Genomic DNA, 18,766 nt, shown 5'->3' on the forward strand with positions numbered 1-18,766 from the left:
CCGCACTATATCACTAGTAACAGCACAATATATTGGCTTTTTGTACATAAACAAAACAAGTCATAACACTTTAACAGACTTTCTGTAACTTATATTGGGCAACTACTCAGCCAGCTACAACTTACAACAAAAAAGAGCTTATTATTAATCACACAGGCAAAACCTAATGCATTTGCCAATGCTTGCTTTTCTAAATTGGTCTTGGATTTCTCATTTATTGCCTCTGTGAGTACAACAAATGCTTAGCACTACAATCTGATATGCCTAACTGCTATCCCACACTACCACAAAAGAGAGCTTTAGTATTATCTACGTTTGCCTCTGTAAACCAATTGGGGACCCACTGGACTCTCTGCACAATGTACTTCGCTTTAGTACACTGTATAGAGAAACTGCTTCCTACAGATGTAATTTACAAAATTATGTATGATATAATTCAGAAAAAGTAGGTTGAAAAGGACACAGCAACACATCAAACTTAACAGTTGGCGTTTACACAGACCTATAAAGTACTGAGCAGTGTCTGCAATAAAAAAACATTATTTTGTGTGTGAAATATCAAAGACAAAGGCTATGACTTGTTTACTGTTCTCTTCTTCGTAAATCATGAAATCTATGTTGGTGAACCAAGATGCAAAAAAACACAAGGGCACTATGGATCTATGTCCCTCGTGGAAAGAATGGGTCTTAATAGCGAGGTATAACATGACAAAAGCAACCGTAGCAGAACAACTTTGTTTTTGTCGCACGTTCTTAAAAAGGAGAACACTTAAATCAACCAAGGCTATTTATGCCAATGAAAACACTGCCCAGACACTAGCACAAACACTGAACTTCACTGCAGTGTGTACAGGAATTGAAAAACACGCGAGATTCCAGCGTTGCCAAGATGGCCGTCTGTGATCCTGGTATGCAGTCCGACTCGGAGCGGCATAAGCAAATATTTTCATTCATGTTTTTGATTAAAACGGCACATAGAAAAATAGTGCAGCCGTGTAAAGGCACACTGTATGTTTTTTATGGCAGCCAGAATTCTCCTAAGGAGAAACCTGGCTAGAGGTGCACGTTCATGGAAAACAAAAATGACACAAAACAGATTTAGGTGTAAACAAGACAAGGCGTGAGGTATTTTTTTTTTCATTACGGCGTCCTGCAGTTCTCACAAAAACGATCAAAAACATGTACAAGTCTTCAAGTTCAACGAGAGTGTGGCTTTCCCGTGAAACTCTGGATGGATTTTGCGATGCTTTAATATCACAAGCCCCGGTTTAGGAGTGTAATGTGATGTACTATTCCCTCCCACGGGTTTAATCACCCTCGAGAAAAAGCCGATTAAGATTCAGAGTGCTCGTGAGAAAAAGGTGCCTCGAGTTTCAGCGCCAACTAACACTCAAGACGAAAAACTATGCTGGGCATAACTGAAAGAAAATTGTAAACTTCTGCAAACTATGTGAAGGTCAAAAACCTGAAACATGGCAGATCTTGGCTCCTGTAAACAAAACTTGGCACACGCCTAGACAACAAGCAGACCCGTTTCGTGCGCATGTCTTTTCTGCCAGCTTCTGACTCACCTTCATCACCAGCTGCTTGATAAACATCAGTAAGAATGCTCGCAGCGTGAACATTTCCTTCTGATCTGGTCGAGGGCCGTCTTCACATAAAAAGAAAAGAAATGGAACTAAATTACTGCAAATGTCAAACAGATAATGAATAAATGAGTTAAAAGTTCCACTGAATGAAACACGAAAGCACGCAAACAATTAAATGTGCCCCTTCAATCATAAAATATTTTCTTTTTAAGGCCTGCTATCTACAAAACCCAAGAAAAGCTGTAACGGGATCATGAAAGGCAGTGGTCAGCCATGCTGCGCAAGGGCTGCAAGTAATTTGAGGATAATCAAATACTGCTCTCAAGCCAGCCTTTAAACCCATTCCTTACAAAAACATAAAATACGAGTCCAGAGATGCTACATTGGCTCGTAAAATGATTTGTATTGGCAAAACTGACATGCGCACTTACGTTTCTACAAACCAGCTGTACAGCACAGACTTCCTGTGCCTGAGCAAGCGTCTTTGCAGCATGCTCAGGCCAATCCCCACGCTGCTCTCATGCTTGATAGCAGCACGGGGATTGGATGGGAGTCTTAATGCTGACCAGGAACTGCACCAGAGGAGTGCAAGGCTGCCGGCAGCACCAGGTAAGTGGTTTTTTAAAAACATTTGTATCATTATCCCCCCGCATGCTTCCTGCTGGCCCCCTTGTCCCCCGCACCGCACCCTCTCCACCTGCTACACGGGTATTTTTCTGTGTTGGCAGAAACTGTTGTATTGGTTCATATGGTTGACCTTTCTTCTTGCCTGGGGAGTATTGTCTAGATTTCAGAATCTTATTACACAAACGTCGAAGGTGATGTGGCAAGACCATCTAAACGTACCTAAACCTTTTGGTGTGATCCCACTGCGGTCCTGAGGATTCACTGTCCAGTAGTAGAACTTCAGCGTGTGCATGACCAGCAGCACGGTCCCGACCCTTCGGATGGCGTTGTATATGTTGACTGTGCCAATGAAGTCCGTAGACAAATAAGTGTAGAGACTCAACTGAACCTGCAGCGCCAAAAGGGACAAAAGTGAAAAATGCACGACACCTTTAGTCGGGAACACACACAAGAGCTGCCTTTTCAGGTGGGGCAGCACAGCTTTGTCTGTTTTCTCTGCTTGGCAGACTGTGTGTTTTCGGGGCAGAGGACATGTTCCTATCTTAAGAAAGAGCGATGGCATCTTGTTGATACAGTCCTATTGCTGGTCAAAGTGAGCAACTAACGGCCTGATTTAGAGTTTGGAGGATGGGTACTCTATCAGAAACGTGACGGATATCCCGTCAGCTCTATTACAAGTACCACAGGATATAATGCACTTATGATAAGGATACCTGGATATTTGTCACATTTGTGGTGGAGTAACAGCCAAACTCTAAATCAGGCTACCTATCCACAGGAGCATTCAGTCTTACTCTCTCCATAAAGACCCCCAAAAACAAACCAAAAGATCCGTTTTGATAGCACAGGAGTAACTAGTGCCTATGTGACCAACAGAAAAAAAGAGCTTTAAGAACAGTTACTGAAGGGAGAGTTTTGCCCCCTTATTGATTGCCTTGAGTACAACATATGATTGGGCAGAAATTCTTCTGCGAAAAGAGTGTCCGTGTTGCACTTTTTTCCCTGAGGCAAAGTTTATGCTCGATACAACCGAACTGACTTGCTTACGGCATCATGCCAACAATCAAGGCTATAGGTCTGATCTTTTTACTTTTGAAATTACAACACAATAGCTAGGCATGACATATTTATTGTGAAAAGCATGTTTTAAAGGCTTTTATTGGTGGATTGTTATTCCACTCTGCTAAAGACCGTAGGCAGGTATTGTGTGACATGGATGTTCACTGATTACCATTACGGGCAATGCTTTTGCTGCTGTTACCCCCTCTGGCAGATCTCAGGGATAGAAGATTTGCACCATGATAATCCTTGTTACTCATCTTAGAACAGGTTGTATATTGTTTTGCCAAGCATAATGTTGTATATATTTGTATTTTTATGACTATGTTTGCATTAGAGATGCCTTATGTGAAAGTCTATGCTCAATACAGGAAGGCTGCATTGGTTTAGGTGAAACGTCAATGATCGAGGCCTGACTGGTTCACTGGGAAAGTATGTTTGATCTGTTAATCATAAAAAGGAACGATAGGCAGTAGGCCTTATTTATTGTGAAACGCATTTTAGAGCTCATAGACCTTTAGGAACGTTGTTATTATACAGGTTTAAAGAATGTAAACAAGTATTTTGTTACCTGGAATTTCCCAGATTACCACAGTAGGCAAGTATGTTGGTGTGATTATCCACTCTGACATATCCTGGGGTAGAAGAGTTACACTGCTAGAATGGTAAGGTGCCAGAAAGAGGGGTTGGGTCTTCTTTTGCAAACTGTGATTATCCACATATTTATAATTTTGAGGCTGTATGTCTGATGGTTGCCTTGTGACAACGCTTGAGCTCAATGTAGCAGTCTTAGATGGTTATGATGACAAGCTAATTTTGAACTTTATGAGCCTGAACGGTTCACTGGGAAAGGTTATGTCAGATGCCACAGGTGAAATGTGTTCTTTATGTAGGCCTTTAATTGTAAATTGGTATTACACCATGTTAAATCCCGTAAATAGTTATTTTGTTACATGGACTCCCACAGATTAACTTAGAAGGAAGGTATTTTGGAGTTGTATACCCACTACGACAAACTCTAGTGATCTGCACATTGATATTAAACATTATTAAAAACTCTTAGAAAGGCCTTGGAGATTTAGGTGCCTGCCAGACCCCTGAAATAAAAAATTAAAAAACGAATAATACAAAAATACATACACATATACATACAAATGCGCACAGGAAATGATGGGTCTTTGAATCAGACTACTTCTGCCATTGGTCTGCTAAAGTGTCATTTGCATACTGCTTGGGCAATGGATCTGTCCATTTAAGCCATTGGCTATATTCTGGGTCGCTGGAATTATGCGGCAAGAGAGGGAGCAATTACGCGGCAGGGTTGAGTAAATTATAATCCCCAAAAAATGCCAATTATGCGGCATATTGCAGCACATTTTATATTAATGCTACTTAATTATTTTGTACTTTTTACACTTAACACTGTATGGGCATTGGGTGCACATTATTAGTATCAGTTTAATACTTAACTATACCTATAAGCAAAAGAAAGGTGACCAGTCAACCTTTGCAAAAGGCATTCCACTGCACAGAAACACATGCCGGTGCGTTTATAGTAACTTTTGAACTGTTTGAGCTGGAAACAAAATGGTTTTGTTGTTAAAATCTGCGGATTATGCAGCAGGTGATGGATTATGTGGTAAATGCGGCAAATATATAATTATGCAAAACTACACGCAGACGCAAAATCACCTAATTCCAGTGGTCCTGGCTATATTGCTCTGAGAGTGGTGGCAATTAATCACATGCACACCCGCCCGAAAAGCAGTGCACTCCAGTGATCAGTCTGGAAGTCCTGTCTTATTTTCCATTTTTGTCTTTGTAGTACCACTTTCATTTCTTTCCTTATTAATGTATTTGAGCACACTGCGGCTTCTCAGACAGTGCTGCTAGGCTATCTGCTGATGCTCATTTAAATTTAAGTGTGCCCTATGCCGCAAGACAACTGTTTAGAAACCAGACAGCTATTGTGATATGACACTGTCCATAGAGTACCTTTGTTTTACAATTCCAAGATAGCTGTCACATTTGGAAACATTGTAGACCATCTTGGATTGGTGTAACCAAGAAACACCATAAACAATGTCATTCGGGGATGGCAGCCGCATGCTATGTTTATTGAGGGGTCATCTTGGAATGCTATTGTGCATAGTGTATCGTTGTATTATCGCACCAAGAAGGCTAACACTTTGCTTCTAAACGTGGCAGCTAGGTTGGAAATTTCAAAGAGTGATACACTAAGTACATTACCACTGTAAAACTGCTGACAATGTTACATCTTTTTTTATTGGAAGCACATGCCTGCCACGTTTAGGTTGCAACAGTTTTTTCTTTTCTCCAACTTTTATTAGTCAAGTTATTTGGGAACCTTTTAGATTTTATGCGTGTGTTTTACAACAGATGGCTAAGAAAATGAATGAAAGAATGATTCCGTGAGTGAATGTATGAGCAGAGTGACTCACTGAGTATATTAGCCAGATCTACCAGTATTGCCAACACTTGTAATAGGTAACCCACTATGAGAGAATCATCAAGATTCGTCATCAGAAAAGAAAACACATTTATGTGTTGTGCCACGGTGCCATCAGAGAACATACGATGATAGATACTTAAAGTGGATGCAATCTACCAAGAGTACTGAGTCTGAAGGTTTCAGACTACCCTTGTAAGAGTCTTCAGTCATGCATGATACAACGAGAAGCCACCAAGCAAATTAATCGTCTGAATCCAGGACGCATGAGGCACTAGTCTAACGCATGAGGCAAGTTCTGTGAAATCCAATACTGATGTCTTTATGCCTTATCTCTCCTTACAAACTGCTAGCAGATAGTGCTTCTCTGAGGTAAACTAAACCTTAGGCACTCTAGAACTGCGAGGGAACAATTAACAGCTTTAATGTGCATCCTAGCACACAACCGCCACTGCCTTCGTTCCTTTCACAATTCGTATGAACTCTTCTACAACCAAACTACTATTGAGCTACAAATTTCTTTGCATAGGTGTAAAATTGACAGAATTCCTTTCTTAAATTAGGGGATAGTGAATAAAGATATCTTTGAGATTTGAGGATTTAAAAAAGTCACACTTTGAGACTAAAACTTTCCAAAATTGACTACTGGGCTTTTAAATTTTAATAGCAAGTTTAAAGCGGCTGTGTCTGCCCTAAACCAAGTGTTAACGTCTTGTAAAAGTCCACTCTGTTATTTTAACGTCGGAGCAGAATTGTTCCTGTAAATTCAAACTACCTTTTATGAGCTACTGCCAGCATGCCTCGCTTTACAACATAACGTCACGTTTCCATTTCAATGAAAACTTAAAAATAGTAAGCCTTGGCTGCAGAAAACCAGTGAGGTTTGGTTGAGCAACACCAGAGCACGAATCAATGCAAAACGACGGTCTTTGAGGCCTGCTGAATTGCAGGAAGATGTGGTCTGCTCCTCTCATGCCTAGCAGTAGGAAGAAAAGAATAAATAACTGTGTTACCCTCCTTTACTTTGCATTACCGCTCCTGTGTCTTTGCTTTGTGCCATTCTGAAATACCTTAAGCTTATAGACAACATTACCGCTGTGGAGAACCTGTTTCATCAACTACTTGTTCTTCGGGTTATAAATCTACAGTTTATTTACTCCTCAGCCTCTTATGGTCTAATCTTATGTCACACCCACTAGTTTAGCGCCCTGTGGGCCGGAAATTGAATGGCCCCTGGCACACACATCTACAGGATATGCCGTGTGCCTTTATAGGTAGTGTTTCATTGTGAATGCCTTTACTGGAGCCTCGTTCACCTGACAACAGCCTAGATGCCACCCCTTTTTCTAAACTCGTACTAAATTAATTTATTGCAGGGTGCAATCAATTTTATCAGCTTCTAGGATGCCTTCCAATCAAGAGGCTAAAACAAAAAACAGAAATCTTTAACAGTGATGCATGGTTAGTCGTAATATCTGTCAATTTGTCTCATAACAATTCACAATACAACAACAGACCCAGAAACAGGAACGGACTGGACACCAAAACCAGCCTCACATTGCATGAGGCCACAACTACACTGTGGCCATTGAACTTTCATGGTTGGGTCACGATAGCCCATCCGGGTCAGAAAGCAGCCACTTAAGATGCACCTCACTAAAGAACTGCAAAAGTGGCCTTCCTAGCCAGAAAAAAAAACATAACAGATACAGTTTTAGGTTCAGAGATGCCCTATTCCCATAGCAGAAAAAGTAGGGGAAAGACATGCACCCACGGCTACGCAACGTAAAGACTAAATGACAGTTTTACCTTCGCTGGGGTATGAATCCATATGGCCGGGTTGAGCAGAATGTGATCACAGAGCTGCTTCAGCAGGGGCACTCCATTGTGCAAAACGCTCAGATACTTTGCAAACATCAAGCACAGCTCGAGCACACTTCTTGTAACGTGAGCTTTGGAAGACTGCAAGGAAAAGTTGCCTTAGAAAGCAGTTCAAGCACACAGATTTGAAGGCGCAGGCTTTTAACAGAAAGATCAAAACTTTATTTTTTTGGGCCAGAATACATTTCTGATAATGTTCTCATACTAGGATAAGTATAATTCTTGAAATCATAAACCCAACACTGTAATCAAGGTAAAATAAAAACGAAGAAAAGGACATTTCATTACCAAAACACAATCACATTAATCACACCTGAAAGTTAACAGTAGGTATAGTTTTTTTGATTCACACTTTAAGGGAGGATTCATGCATTTAGTTACTAAATTCCATATACCTTAACAATATGGTGAAAAATGAACAGTGAGAAAATATACTATTGCATGCATTTAAAATTTTTCATTTCCCACAAGTATTCTTTTAATGATGCATTTCACAGCAGAATCAAGACACAGACACAAGGTAGTCTTAAACATATTCACAATCATGGGTATTCGGTCCAAATTTATGCATGGGTGGATTCGTCTCCACTCCTTTGTTGAGGAATCTCAGAGTACGTTTTTAATATACCCGTTTATAGACTTCAAAATAACGTAAATAAGAAAGGAGTCCAATAATTTGCTAGAATTTCTGTAATTTAAAAAATCCATTTATCTCAATCTGTCACAATAAAAATATAAGTATATTTCCCTGAAAACATCACAGTGCAATATATTTTAAAAGAAAAAGGAGGACAAAACCAGCCCCACTATCCTGATCCTTGAATACAGGTGGCATGTGGCACAGTAGCAACTTCAGAAAGAAAACTTAGGATGGAGAACAATGTTCACAAGAGAGTAACCCTGATGATTATTGGATTTTCTTTGATATTCATTTACAATATTCCAAGTTTAGCCTAACCTAGTAAGTAAGGGGCCCCAATCATATAATCATTATGCCGACATATTGCAAGCTTCTTTTGAAATGGTGTGATTTGAATATTCTATAACAGGAGGATTTTGAATGTCTAAGGGTAAAGTTTCCAGTTGTGCCAATCTTCTATTTACTACCCAAGATTCTTAAATCCATGACTAAGCCACCAGGTCATCTTATAGTCGCTAGTAAAGGATGTGTAACATAGCACCTATAAACTTATGTCAACATTTTTTTTTTTTTTGAAAATACATTTTATTGGCATTTAAGAATAGAAGTATACATACATCATTTTTCGCGAAAATGGGTACGCTACAAGAGTGAACAAATAGACCAACATCCATATAGAGAGTGCGTATATGTCTAGGTAAACTTATGTCAACATATTTGTATTCCCTAGTGTGGCAGAACTTGCCTCCGATGTAAGATTCTATGGAATTCCTCAATAGATTACAATCATCTAACACTGCAATAGAACTATTGCACTGTTACACTACACGTTCCAGTATTGCACAAGAGTACAAAACATGCTTCTCGTCTTATAGCTGCAAACTATTTCTTTTTGAAAATACAAGCATCATTATTCTTCCATAACCGAACGGTGAAGGAATGTATGCACTACATTGTAGTAGATAATTATTTTATATTCCATGGATATTATTTTAAAAATCCGTGGAATAACGATGGCGTCATGTATATGTCAACCTCATGATGGGGCTTTAGCAAAGAATTTTTGTTTGGATTTTGGAAAATGAACAATAACAATCTTGTGGTAATATACACCAGGATAATGATGACCATCTGTATACTTTAGACAGCAGCTCAACAGATCTAGAAAGATAGGTTATTCTTTAAAATAACATTTGTAATTTACATTTAACACAAAAACTTTTTTTATGTGTGAAATATCTGTAGCGAATGGCAAACTTTGTAATAAATGATTTTGAAAAAACATTGTGCAAAAACATTTCTTCCTGCACACAGATCTCATCCTGGCACATCACTGGCTAGTAATCCTTACAGCTAGATGCTTCATGCAAGAAGAAATAGCTCTTATGTGGTTGATTTGGATACTGAAGCTACCAAAATGGAGAAAGGGTGTCAACATGTACAGATTTTGATACAGAGAATGAAGATTTTGGAGAAATGGAAAATATGGATATCGCTTCAAAATGGCTGCAATGTATTTTCATATGACAAAAGTCAGGAAGCTGTCTAAAGTACATCATGCCAAACTATGAATAAGTCATATCTGTGGGAATATGTTCATAATTAGAAAGGGCAGCCTATCCGTATTTATGTCTTTGCATTATTATTTAGAACGAAGCAGAGTCCTTTTCCTATCTAAGGAGGGTGAGGCTCTTTATGGGAGGATGTATTTGCAAAAAATGTTAAAAAGGAAATTGTGTGGACGTGGGCCTAAAGAAGGAAAGAAGTATAAACCCTCAGGGAGACCAAATTACATGGTAAAGAATTCAGGGTTCCTCAGTGCAAAGAACTTGAAGCTCACTCAACCTTTTAAGCTAATGTAATAGCCACCACGAAGATAACTTTACAAGTTCAAACACTGGAGATCTATCTTGTGCATATGCTCAAATAATATAATGAGGTCTATGCTTAATTACCATAGTGTTCAAGATCTCCCATCGGTGGAAAATCATTTCTAAGGTCCTCTAAGAAACCTTAAATCACTGGGATTCAAATCTGAAAAGTGTATTTAAAAAGGATACAGGCTCCCCCAGAAGAGGAAGAAATTCAACAATTTATTAATTCAGAGGTAACATTAGAGACGAAGCGCAAAGATCACAAGTAAGGATTAGTTCCTTCAAATTTAGAAGCGTCCGATAAACATTAGGGCGATCACCATCGTTATTTTTTAATAGGACGTTTCCAGTCATTGAGGAAACATTCACTTGTCATCATACAACAGTATAATAGCAGAAAAAAACAGCTGTGTTGGTGTTATACAAAAAAGTGCACCATGCCTTTAGCGACAGACACATCCAGTATTGTAGAAAAAAGTTTCAAGAGATAAAGCATACCATGTTTAAAAGGGTTCACACTTGCATCTAAAACAGTTTTTTACCACATTTCAACCAACAGAGCCCCGATTCAGATATGCCATTCAACTGTGGATATGCTGGTTCAGTAAATAAGACAGCTCCTGCATTTATAGTGTTGCTGAGGGGCTCAGTCAGAAATCGCAATCGACAACAAGCATTGTCAAAGCCAATAGCTCTTGCCTACGAGTTTCTAGCAATGTTGCACAGGAACAGGGAAAAAAGCAACACGACCAATGGAAATAGTACCTGAATCAAATTGTGAGCGGCCAAAGGACACTAATCAAACTAAAATCAATCAGTACTTGGTCCATGCTCCAAAACGAAAGAATGGGAAGGGACACCAGCAAGCCCTGGGCAAATAGAAGGCAGCAAAAACATGTGGCAATCAAGCCAACTAATGAAGCGAAGCAATGGGAGGGGTCCAAGCCCTTTGTAGTAAACAATACCCCTCGCAGCGATAGCACATGTGCTGTCGGCAGGTGAAATCATAAAATGATGCTACTTCAGCCAAATGCATGTTTAAGAGTAAACAGAGTTACAAAGCATACTTTCTTAACAAGTTGTTGGGTGTTCTGCAGTCTCAGCATTTCATAGAATTCAATGAATGACAACAATGTCCTATTCTGTTATATAAAAACAATGGGCTGCAACTTGCTTTGATTTGTTTGAAAAATATTGATTATCGAAGCCATCCTTACTAAGCAAATGAGAGGGGGAATTCAGAATTGGATGGATGTTGTCCTGAAGGGGTCTAGACCCCTTCCTCTGAGCAGCCAGAGATGTCCCTGCTAGCTACTCATGATCAAGGTCTTTTTGGGATATGGTAATGTTTCAGGGCAGTGTTGTTCAACGAAGGCACACAAGAACGACATTCATACACACATCCAATGAGCCTGGTAATTATTTACATAATCAGTAGTTAGCCAGAATATCCGCTATAACTTCAATTATTGTGGACCTATGTTGGATAACCCTGCTTTATCGAGATACATCATTAGCGCATTGCAGGTTAGTGCATTTTATTATTATTTAATGAAAACCTTTACACAACATATTGGGCTGAGTCTTCTACTTACCTAACGATCCAGAACAGTCTTCACCTTCCATGGGTACGAATTCGGTCTGCCAACACTAGCTGACTTTGATAGAGGTTATCACCCCCACATGCCTATTCTTTTCGTCAAGAATGACCAAACTATTATCATACTGTACACTGTGTACATAAATGACGACAACATGCATGTCCAAGACAAGCCATTGAGCAACCCAGGCACATTTCACCCACAGAAAGACTCCAGATAGAGACTCCTTTAGTCATCTATTTAGAACATCCTTTTTTTGTATAGACCTGTGGTGCCTCTTACCTTCTCAAGACTGTATCCTATCACAAGAAAGCCCTTGGACGAAAGCATTTGCTCTTGCATAGCGATGGAGTTCTTCAGCAGCTCCATTATGAAGGACAGCAGAGTAGAGCTGAAATATGTAATGTGATTGAAATGTGTTAACATTTTCAACTGCAAACGGAGTAGTGATACCTGTGCAATTAGAGTTAGAGTGCACGTGAACTAAATTGCATTCAGCTCTTTCGTGTGGCACAGCAAGAACATTATGAATCAGGGTTTTCAATGGCAAACATTATTAATTGCTGCAAACCACACTCTAGCTTGACAACAGAAAGAAAATGTCCGTGTATTACATTTGGACTGCATGATGTACTGGCTCCTGGTACATCGTGTCATTTGTACAGCGGGTACAACTTCCATGGGCAATGTAAAAGTCTGTGCCGCAAACGTAAATACAAAGATTAACAGAATATCAAGGGTACATATGCTCCGTAGGTATCACTAGTAAATATACTCACTCTACATTAAGCTTAATCATTTCAGTGGACAGAAACTCTGGAACTAAACTAATCACAGATAACACATTCGCAGAATTGCATAGGGATTTATTTTACAATTAGACCTGCATCTGCAAATTTGAGAATACATTTTTAAGAAAGCAACTACCAAGTAAAAAATTTTCATAAATAGGTTCAAATGTACTAATTGGGCTATTTCATTTATTTCACAGTTTAATTCAAGAAAATGTGTTGACACATTACAATAAAACATAACAAATAAAAGGAATGTTGAAAGCAAAAAAAGAAGGAATGCTAAAAGTTGTTTGTTGGGACTGAAAAGACTCTTGCGTGGTACTTGTACCCCTGCCCTAGGTGCCCCTGCTGTGGATCCCTGGTAACAAATTGTGGTCATGGGCGGACATAGATCATGCGTGTGCACCATACCCAAGGCCTGTATCATGGATTGCAGTCTGGTTAGACCAGGAGGAGCGCACAATGCGCTACCGTCATAGTGCTGAAGGACTACAGCCCTTTCCAAGAGCACGGTGGTCAGCATATGGTTTTGTAATGAGTAATCGGTAGCATGGACAAGCCAGTTTACATACGCAAATGGAATGTGGCCTATCAGCCCACTCAATTGAAGTTCTTCTTTGCTGTGTTCTTATCTCACCCTTGACCTCCCTCAGGAGGGAAGCAGGGCCAAAAGAGCACATGACTTTCCACGGTGCGCAGTTTTATATATGTATGACCATGGAAGCTGACCATGGAGGCCTGCGTGCATGTCTTTGCACGGAGCGCTGTTATGTATGTGAGCCTGTGGCAGTAGTACATGGAAAGTTACAGGCAGGTATGTGTGCATGGTTAAGATGCACAAATACCTGAGAGTGATACCGTGCTTGTGGCCTGTGGGTCCGGATTGGGAACCCCAGGGATGAAAGTACAAGTTACTTACCTTCGGTAACGATGTATCAGATAGAGACGATTCTAGCCGCAGATTCCTTAACGTATATTTATCCCCAGGCGCGAGACTGGACCCGGAAAACTTTCTTGCCCAGCATCTCTGCGCGCCAGCACCACGCAACTCCGCCCTCCGCGGGCGTGATGTCAGCGAGGTCACATAAGCACCACCCCAGCGCGCTGACGTCAATTTGCTTCGGAGAACTTTTCCGCGCCACAACACGGAGCCATCACAACAAAACTGAGGAAAGCATGGAAACAGTGTGCGAAAAAACCAGAGAACAAAAATAGAGCGAAACAAAAGGTAAGAAACATCACTAGGTGGCACCAAGGCATAAAAAGGCGACAACAGCAGGCCAGAGCAGGAAAAGAATAGAGCACCACTCTGAAGAACAACCGTGCAAGCTAAGGCAAAAGCAGCAGGTGGCAGTAAAGCACCAGAAGGCCAGAGCAGCGAAGTCAGCGCAAGAAAAGCGCAAAGCGCAAGCACCACTCCTTGGAACCACCTTGCAAACCAAGGCGAGAGCCATCCTGGAGGCACAAGCATGTGAAAGCACCGTGACAGAGAGAGTCTGCAAGCACAACCAGAAGGGGAAGGGCCACAAGCCCGGAACAGAGGAGCAACAGCAACCCATCACCAGACTACACCGCCAAGGATGGCCCTACCTCCTGAAAGGAGGAGGAGGACAAAGGGCAGGCAAGCGACCCGCAGACCACACTGCCAAGGAGGGCCATAACCCCCGAAAGGAGTAGGAGGTCAAGGACAGGTAAAAAACCCCAACAAAGAAGACCGGTGGGGGCAGAAAATCTAACAGCAGAGGGAAAGAGCAGAAGTAGGCCCCCATTCTGGAAGAAACCAGCTGGAGGGATGCCAGAGCAGAAGAAAACGAAGAAGACACCCACAGACGACAAGCCACCCAGAGGGAGGCGACTGCAAATACCCAAACAGAGGGTCCTCATAGAACGGGGAGGAAGGGCGGGTTGTGAAGGAATCTGCGGCTAGAATCGTCTCTACCAGATACATCGTTACCGAAGGTAAGTAACTTGTACATCTGATAGAGACTACTAGCCGCAGATTCCTTAACGTAGAATAGATACCCTAGCCATACCCAGAAGGGAGGAGGAGGGCCTGCGAGAGAGCCTCCCCACCAGGAGAGACACAGGGCCCCAGCAGGGGACAGGTCACAGGGACAAGAAGGGAAAGGCCAGGATATCCTAAGTCCAACCAGGGAGAACTGTCCAATAGCCCGAAGGGGCAGACAGCGCCCGAAAGCCCCAAGGAACACAAGGACCACCGCAACCTCCAGGAAGAAGAGGTAGAACCGGAGGCAGGGCCCACCGTAAGAAACACATACACAGCGACAGAAAAAGCTGAACACACCTCAGCCACAAGCAGTGGAGCAGACAGGAACAGCCCCACCGCCAAAGCGCAGACAGAAAAGAAAGGCCCAGTTGCGCAAAGCCCCAGCGGAAGCAGAGGCAGGGCACAAGGGAATAGACCAAAGACCACAACGATGGGTTAGAACAAGCAGGCCCGCACAGGCATACACAGCCAGCAGCAAGCAACACCACGGAACGGTGCACCCAGGACAAGCCAGACGCCAGCTGAAGGCAGAGGCCAGAAAGGGCCAGGACACACCCCAAGGGAGGGGCCGGTCCAGAAACACACACACTGACCCAAGAAGAAAGTGGAACCAGGCAGAAAGAAAGAGAGAGCGAGACGGAGGTAGGACCAATCCGTCCACCAGAACACAAAAACCAAGGAAAGCCAGTCCCCCCCGGAATACCAGACAGAGGACGAAGCCGAAAACCAGACAGTAGTGCGGAACCGCTACAACACAATACCGCAGACAGCAGCAGACTGGGCTAGCGACATAGCGACCCAGGAGAAGAACAATAGTTACTTACCTGTAATCTGTGGTTCTCCAGTATTGGTGTCTTTCATAGATTCACATGCCTGAATCATTCCCCGTTATTGGAGTGGGAGTCCCACGGTACATAAAAAAGCAATAATCATGCATAAAATAACAAAAAAACTTTGGTAACCTGAAACCAGGAAGTAAAGTAGCCTAAGCTACAAGGAAAACACTTCCACACCTATGACTATCACAGTCATTATGTACAGTCCAAACTGCAGCCAATCAAGCGACAGCACCCACCAGAATGCTCTCCTCAGAGGCTCAGGCTCTCAGATTTTCTCGCACAGGAGTGAACCAATACATAATAGCCTAAAAGCCTCTGAGGGGAGGTGGGCGGGTTGCATGTGAATCTATGAAAGACACCAATACTGGAGAACCACAGATTACAGGTAAGTAACTATTGTTCTTCTCCAGTATTTGGGGTGTCTTTCATAGATTCACATGCCTGAATCAGAGTAGATAGCAGTACGTAACATCATGCTCATAAGACGCTGCTTTTGTATCATAGACAATATATATATTATCAAACTGTATAACTATAGAGAAATACGTGTGTGCTTCAACATATGTAGAACAATTTCAAGATAGAAACAGTAAGGAAAAGCGTCTTATAGAAAAGCATAGTGGAGGAGGGAGAACAGAGGCTCACCTTATTTGAAAAGATTGCGCAGAACCGCTTGTCCCACTGATGCATCTGCATCGCTTGCTGCTTCCAAACAGTAGTGTCTGGTAAACGTGTGTCTGTTGGACCATGTTGCCGCTTTACAGATATGGTGAAGAAGCACACCGGCAAAAAGAGCTGTGGATGACGAGATTGCTCTTGTAGAGTGCGCTCTTAGGGTCGCTTGTAATGGTCTTCCCGCTTGATCATGGCATAAGCAAATTGCAGCAGAGATCCAACGAGCAATGGTTGATTTTGAGACCGAATGTCCTTGGCGTGGTTTGCCATATGCCACAAAGAGTTGGTCTGATTTGCGTATTGCTGCTGTCCGTTGTAAGTAGAACTTGAGACATCTTTTGATGTCAAGGGAATACAAAGCCCTTTCTGCAGCTGTGAGTGGATTTGGGAAAAAAGTCTTTAAAATTATAGGTTCATTAAGGTGGAAATCCGCCGGGACTTTTGGCATGAATTTTGGGTTAGTGCGCAGCACTACAGATTTGGATGTAAATTGTAGAAAAGGTGGATGAATAGTGAACGCTTGGAGGTCACTAACTCTTCTGGTTGATGTTAAAGCTAGTAACAAGGAAACCTTCCAAGAAAGGAACTTTAAATCCACCTTGTGAATAGGTTCGAAAGGGTGCCGCATTAGTTGTGTAAGCACTATATTAAGGTGCCAAGAAGGAGGTGGACGTCGCATAGGGGGGAACATCCGGAACAACCCCTTAAAGAATTGTTGAATTACTATTTGAATAAAGAGAGTTAACACCATCCTTCCGAAACCTTGAAATTGCCGCCAAGAACACCTTTAGAGTAGAATGGGAGAGGCCAGACTTCGCCAATTGTAGAAAGAATGGTAGAATTTGTTCTGGTCTTGCCTGAATAGGGTGGATATTGGCAGACTGACACCACAAGCAAAACCTCTTCCATTTCAGTTTGTAAGTTTTGATCGTAGCAGGTGCTCGAGGATTAGCTAAAACCTCCTGACAGTCTGGAGGAATATCTAGGTGCGCAAATTCAAGGTGTTGAGGCGCCATGCCGCTAATCTCAGCAATGCTGGGTCCGGATGACAAATTTGTCCGTTCTGGAGGGTCAGAAGGTTCAGAATTGTCCGGAACTGGATGGGCTCGCACTCCGAGAGGAGGAGAAGTCCCGTAAACCAGTACTGGCGAGGCCATCTGGGAGCAATGAGCATCATGCGGCAAGGTTGTTTCTGGATCTTGCGTAGAACTCGTGAAACCAACGGAATCGGTGGAAAAGCGTAGGCATGTATTTGTGACCAATTCATCAAAAGCGCATTTCCGAGCGAATCTTTGTGGGGAACCCAACTTGCAAAGAATAGGCATTTGCGGTTCTGGCTGGTTGCAAAGAGGTCTAGATCGGGATGCCCCCATTCTTGAAACACCCTGTTTAGGGATGGTTGGTGCAGTTCCCACTCGTGGTTTGATGTTGTGAATCTGCTGAGGGAATCCGCCAGAACATTGGGGACTCCTGGGACATGAATGGCTTTGAGGCTGAATTTGTGACGAATCGCCCAATCCCAAATCTCTTGAGCTTGCAGAGATAACAGGGCTGACTTTGTCCCGCCTTGTTTGTTCAAGTAATGCATACTTGTCGTATTGTCCGTTCGTATTAGTATGGATGTTCCTTTGATGATGGTTCGAAAGGATTTCAGAGCCAAGAATATGGCTCGTAACTCTAGAAGGTTGATATGCCAACTTTTTTGTTCCAGAGTCCACCTGCCGGGGGAAGCATCTGTGGTTATGGTAAAATCCAGCATTTCGACTAGAAATGCACATCCTTCTTTCAAGTTCTTTATCTTGCTCCACCAATGAAAGGCTTCCTGCATCCGAAGAGTGATGCGAACGATGTCCTCGAACGATCCCGAAATCTGGAGCCATTGAAGGTTGAGCTCCTCCTGCAGTGGCCTCATTCTGTAACGGCAGTTGGGAATCAGAGGAATGCAGGAAGAAATCATTCCCAGGAAGGACTTGTACAAACGGACTGAAACGCACTCTTTTGACAGCAATGAGTGCGCGAGGTTGCAGATCTTGACTTGTCTTTCTTTTGAGACAAAAGCGAGGGTCAGTTTTGTGTCCAATATTGCTCCTAGAAAAGTCCTTCTTTGCGATGGAGTCAGATGAGACTTTTTGAAATTTATGGAAAGACCCAGAGACTGGAAAAGTAGCAGGCACTTCTGAACATGTTCGGATGTTGTTTTGACAGAATTCGCCTTGATAAGGCAGTCGTCTAAGTATGGGAAAATTTGAATGCCCTGCAGGCGAAGGTGTGCGGTGACAGGCGCTATCACCTTTATAAATACCCGGGGTGCTGAACGGAGTCCAAAAGGAAGGACTCTGAATTGAAAGTCTCTGCCAGCCACTCTGAACCGTAGAAATTTTCTGTGTCTGGGAAGGATCGGCACATGAAAATAAGCGTCCTGGAGGTCGAGGGTGGCCATGTGAATTTCTTGAAGTGTTAACATTCGGAAGGACAGCTTTTTAAAGAATTTGTTTAGGGCGCGAAGGTCGAGAATAGGGCGCCATTCTCCCGACTTTTTTCGGATGAGGAAAAATCTCGAATAAAATCCTGTTCCTCTTTGTAGCAGAGGGACTTTTTCGATTGCCCCTTTGCGGATCATCAGATTTATTTGGGAAAAAAGCTCTTTGAGATGAGCAGAGGGTGGACCCTTGGGAGGAGAGTTTGGGGGAATCTTTGTCAATTCCAGAG

General features: G+C 42.2%; 1 protein-coding gene across 3 annotated transcripts in view; it reads right to left on the reverse strand.

Moving 5' to 3' along the window:
* LRBA (LPS responsive beige-like anchor protein) overlaps positions 1-18,766 on the reverse strand; it is a 2,426,603-nt gene that overhangs the window by 2,077,285 nt on the left and 330,552 nt on the right. For all 3 annotated transcript variants that reach the window (XM_085641653.1, XM_085641654.1, XM_085641652.1), the window contains exons 12-15: positions 12,024-12,132; positions 7,555-7,707; positions 2,436-2,604; positions 1,572-1,651 (exon numbers count right to left, since the gene is read on the reverse strand). In XM_085641653.1, coding sequence (XP_085497779.1) covers positions 1,572-1,651; positions 2,436-2,604; positions 7,555-7,707; positions 12,024-12,132 — 511 coding nt within the window. The remainder of the gene's footprint in view (positions 1-1,571; positions 1,652-2,435; positions 2,605-7,554; positions 7,708-12,023; positions 12,133-18,766) is intronic.

Source organism: Triturus cristatus, chromosome 2_2 (assembly GCF_964204655.1).
Source record: "Triturus cristatus chromosome 2_2, aTriCri1.1, whole genome shotgun sequence".
Taxonomy (NCBI): Eukaryota; Metazoa; Chordata; class Amphibia; order Caudata; family Salamandridae; genus Triturus; species Triturus cristatus.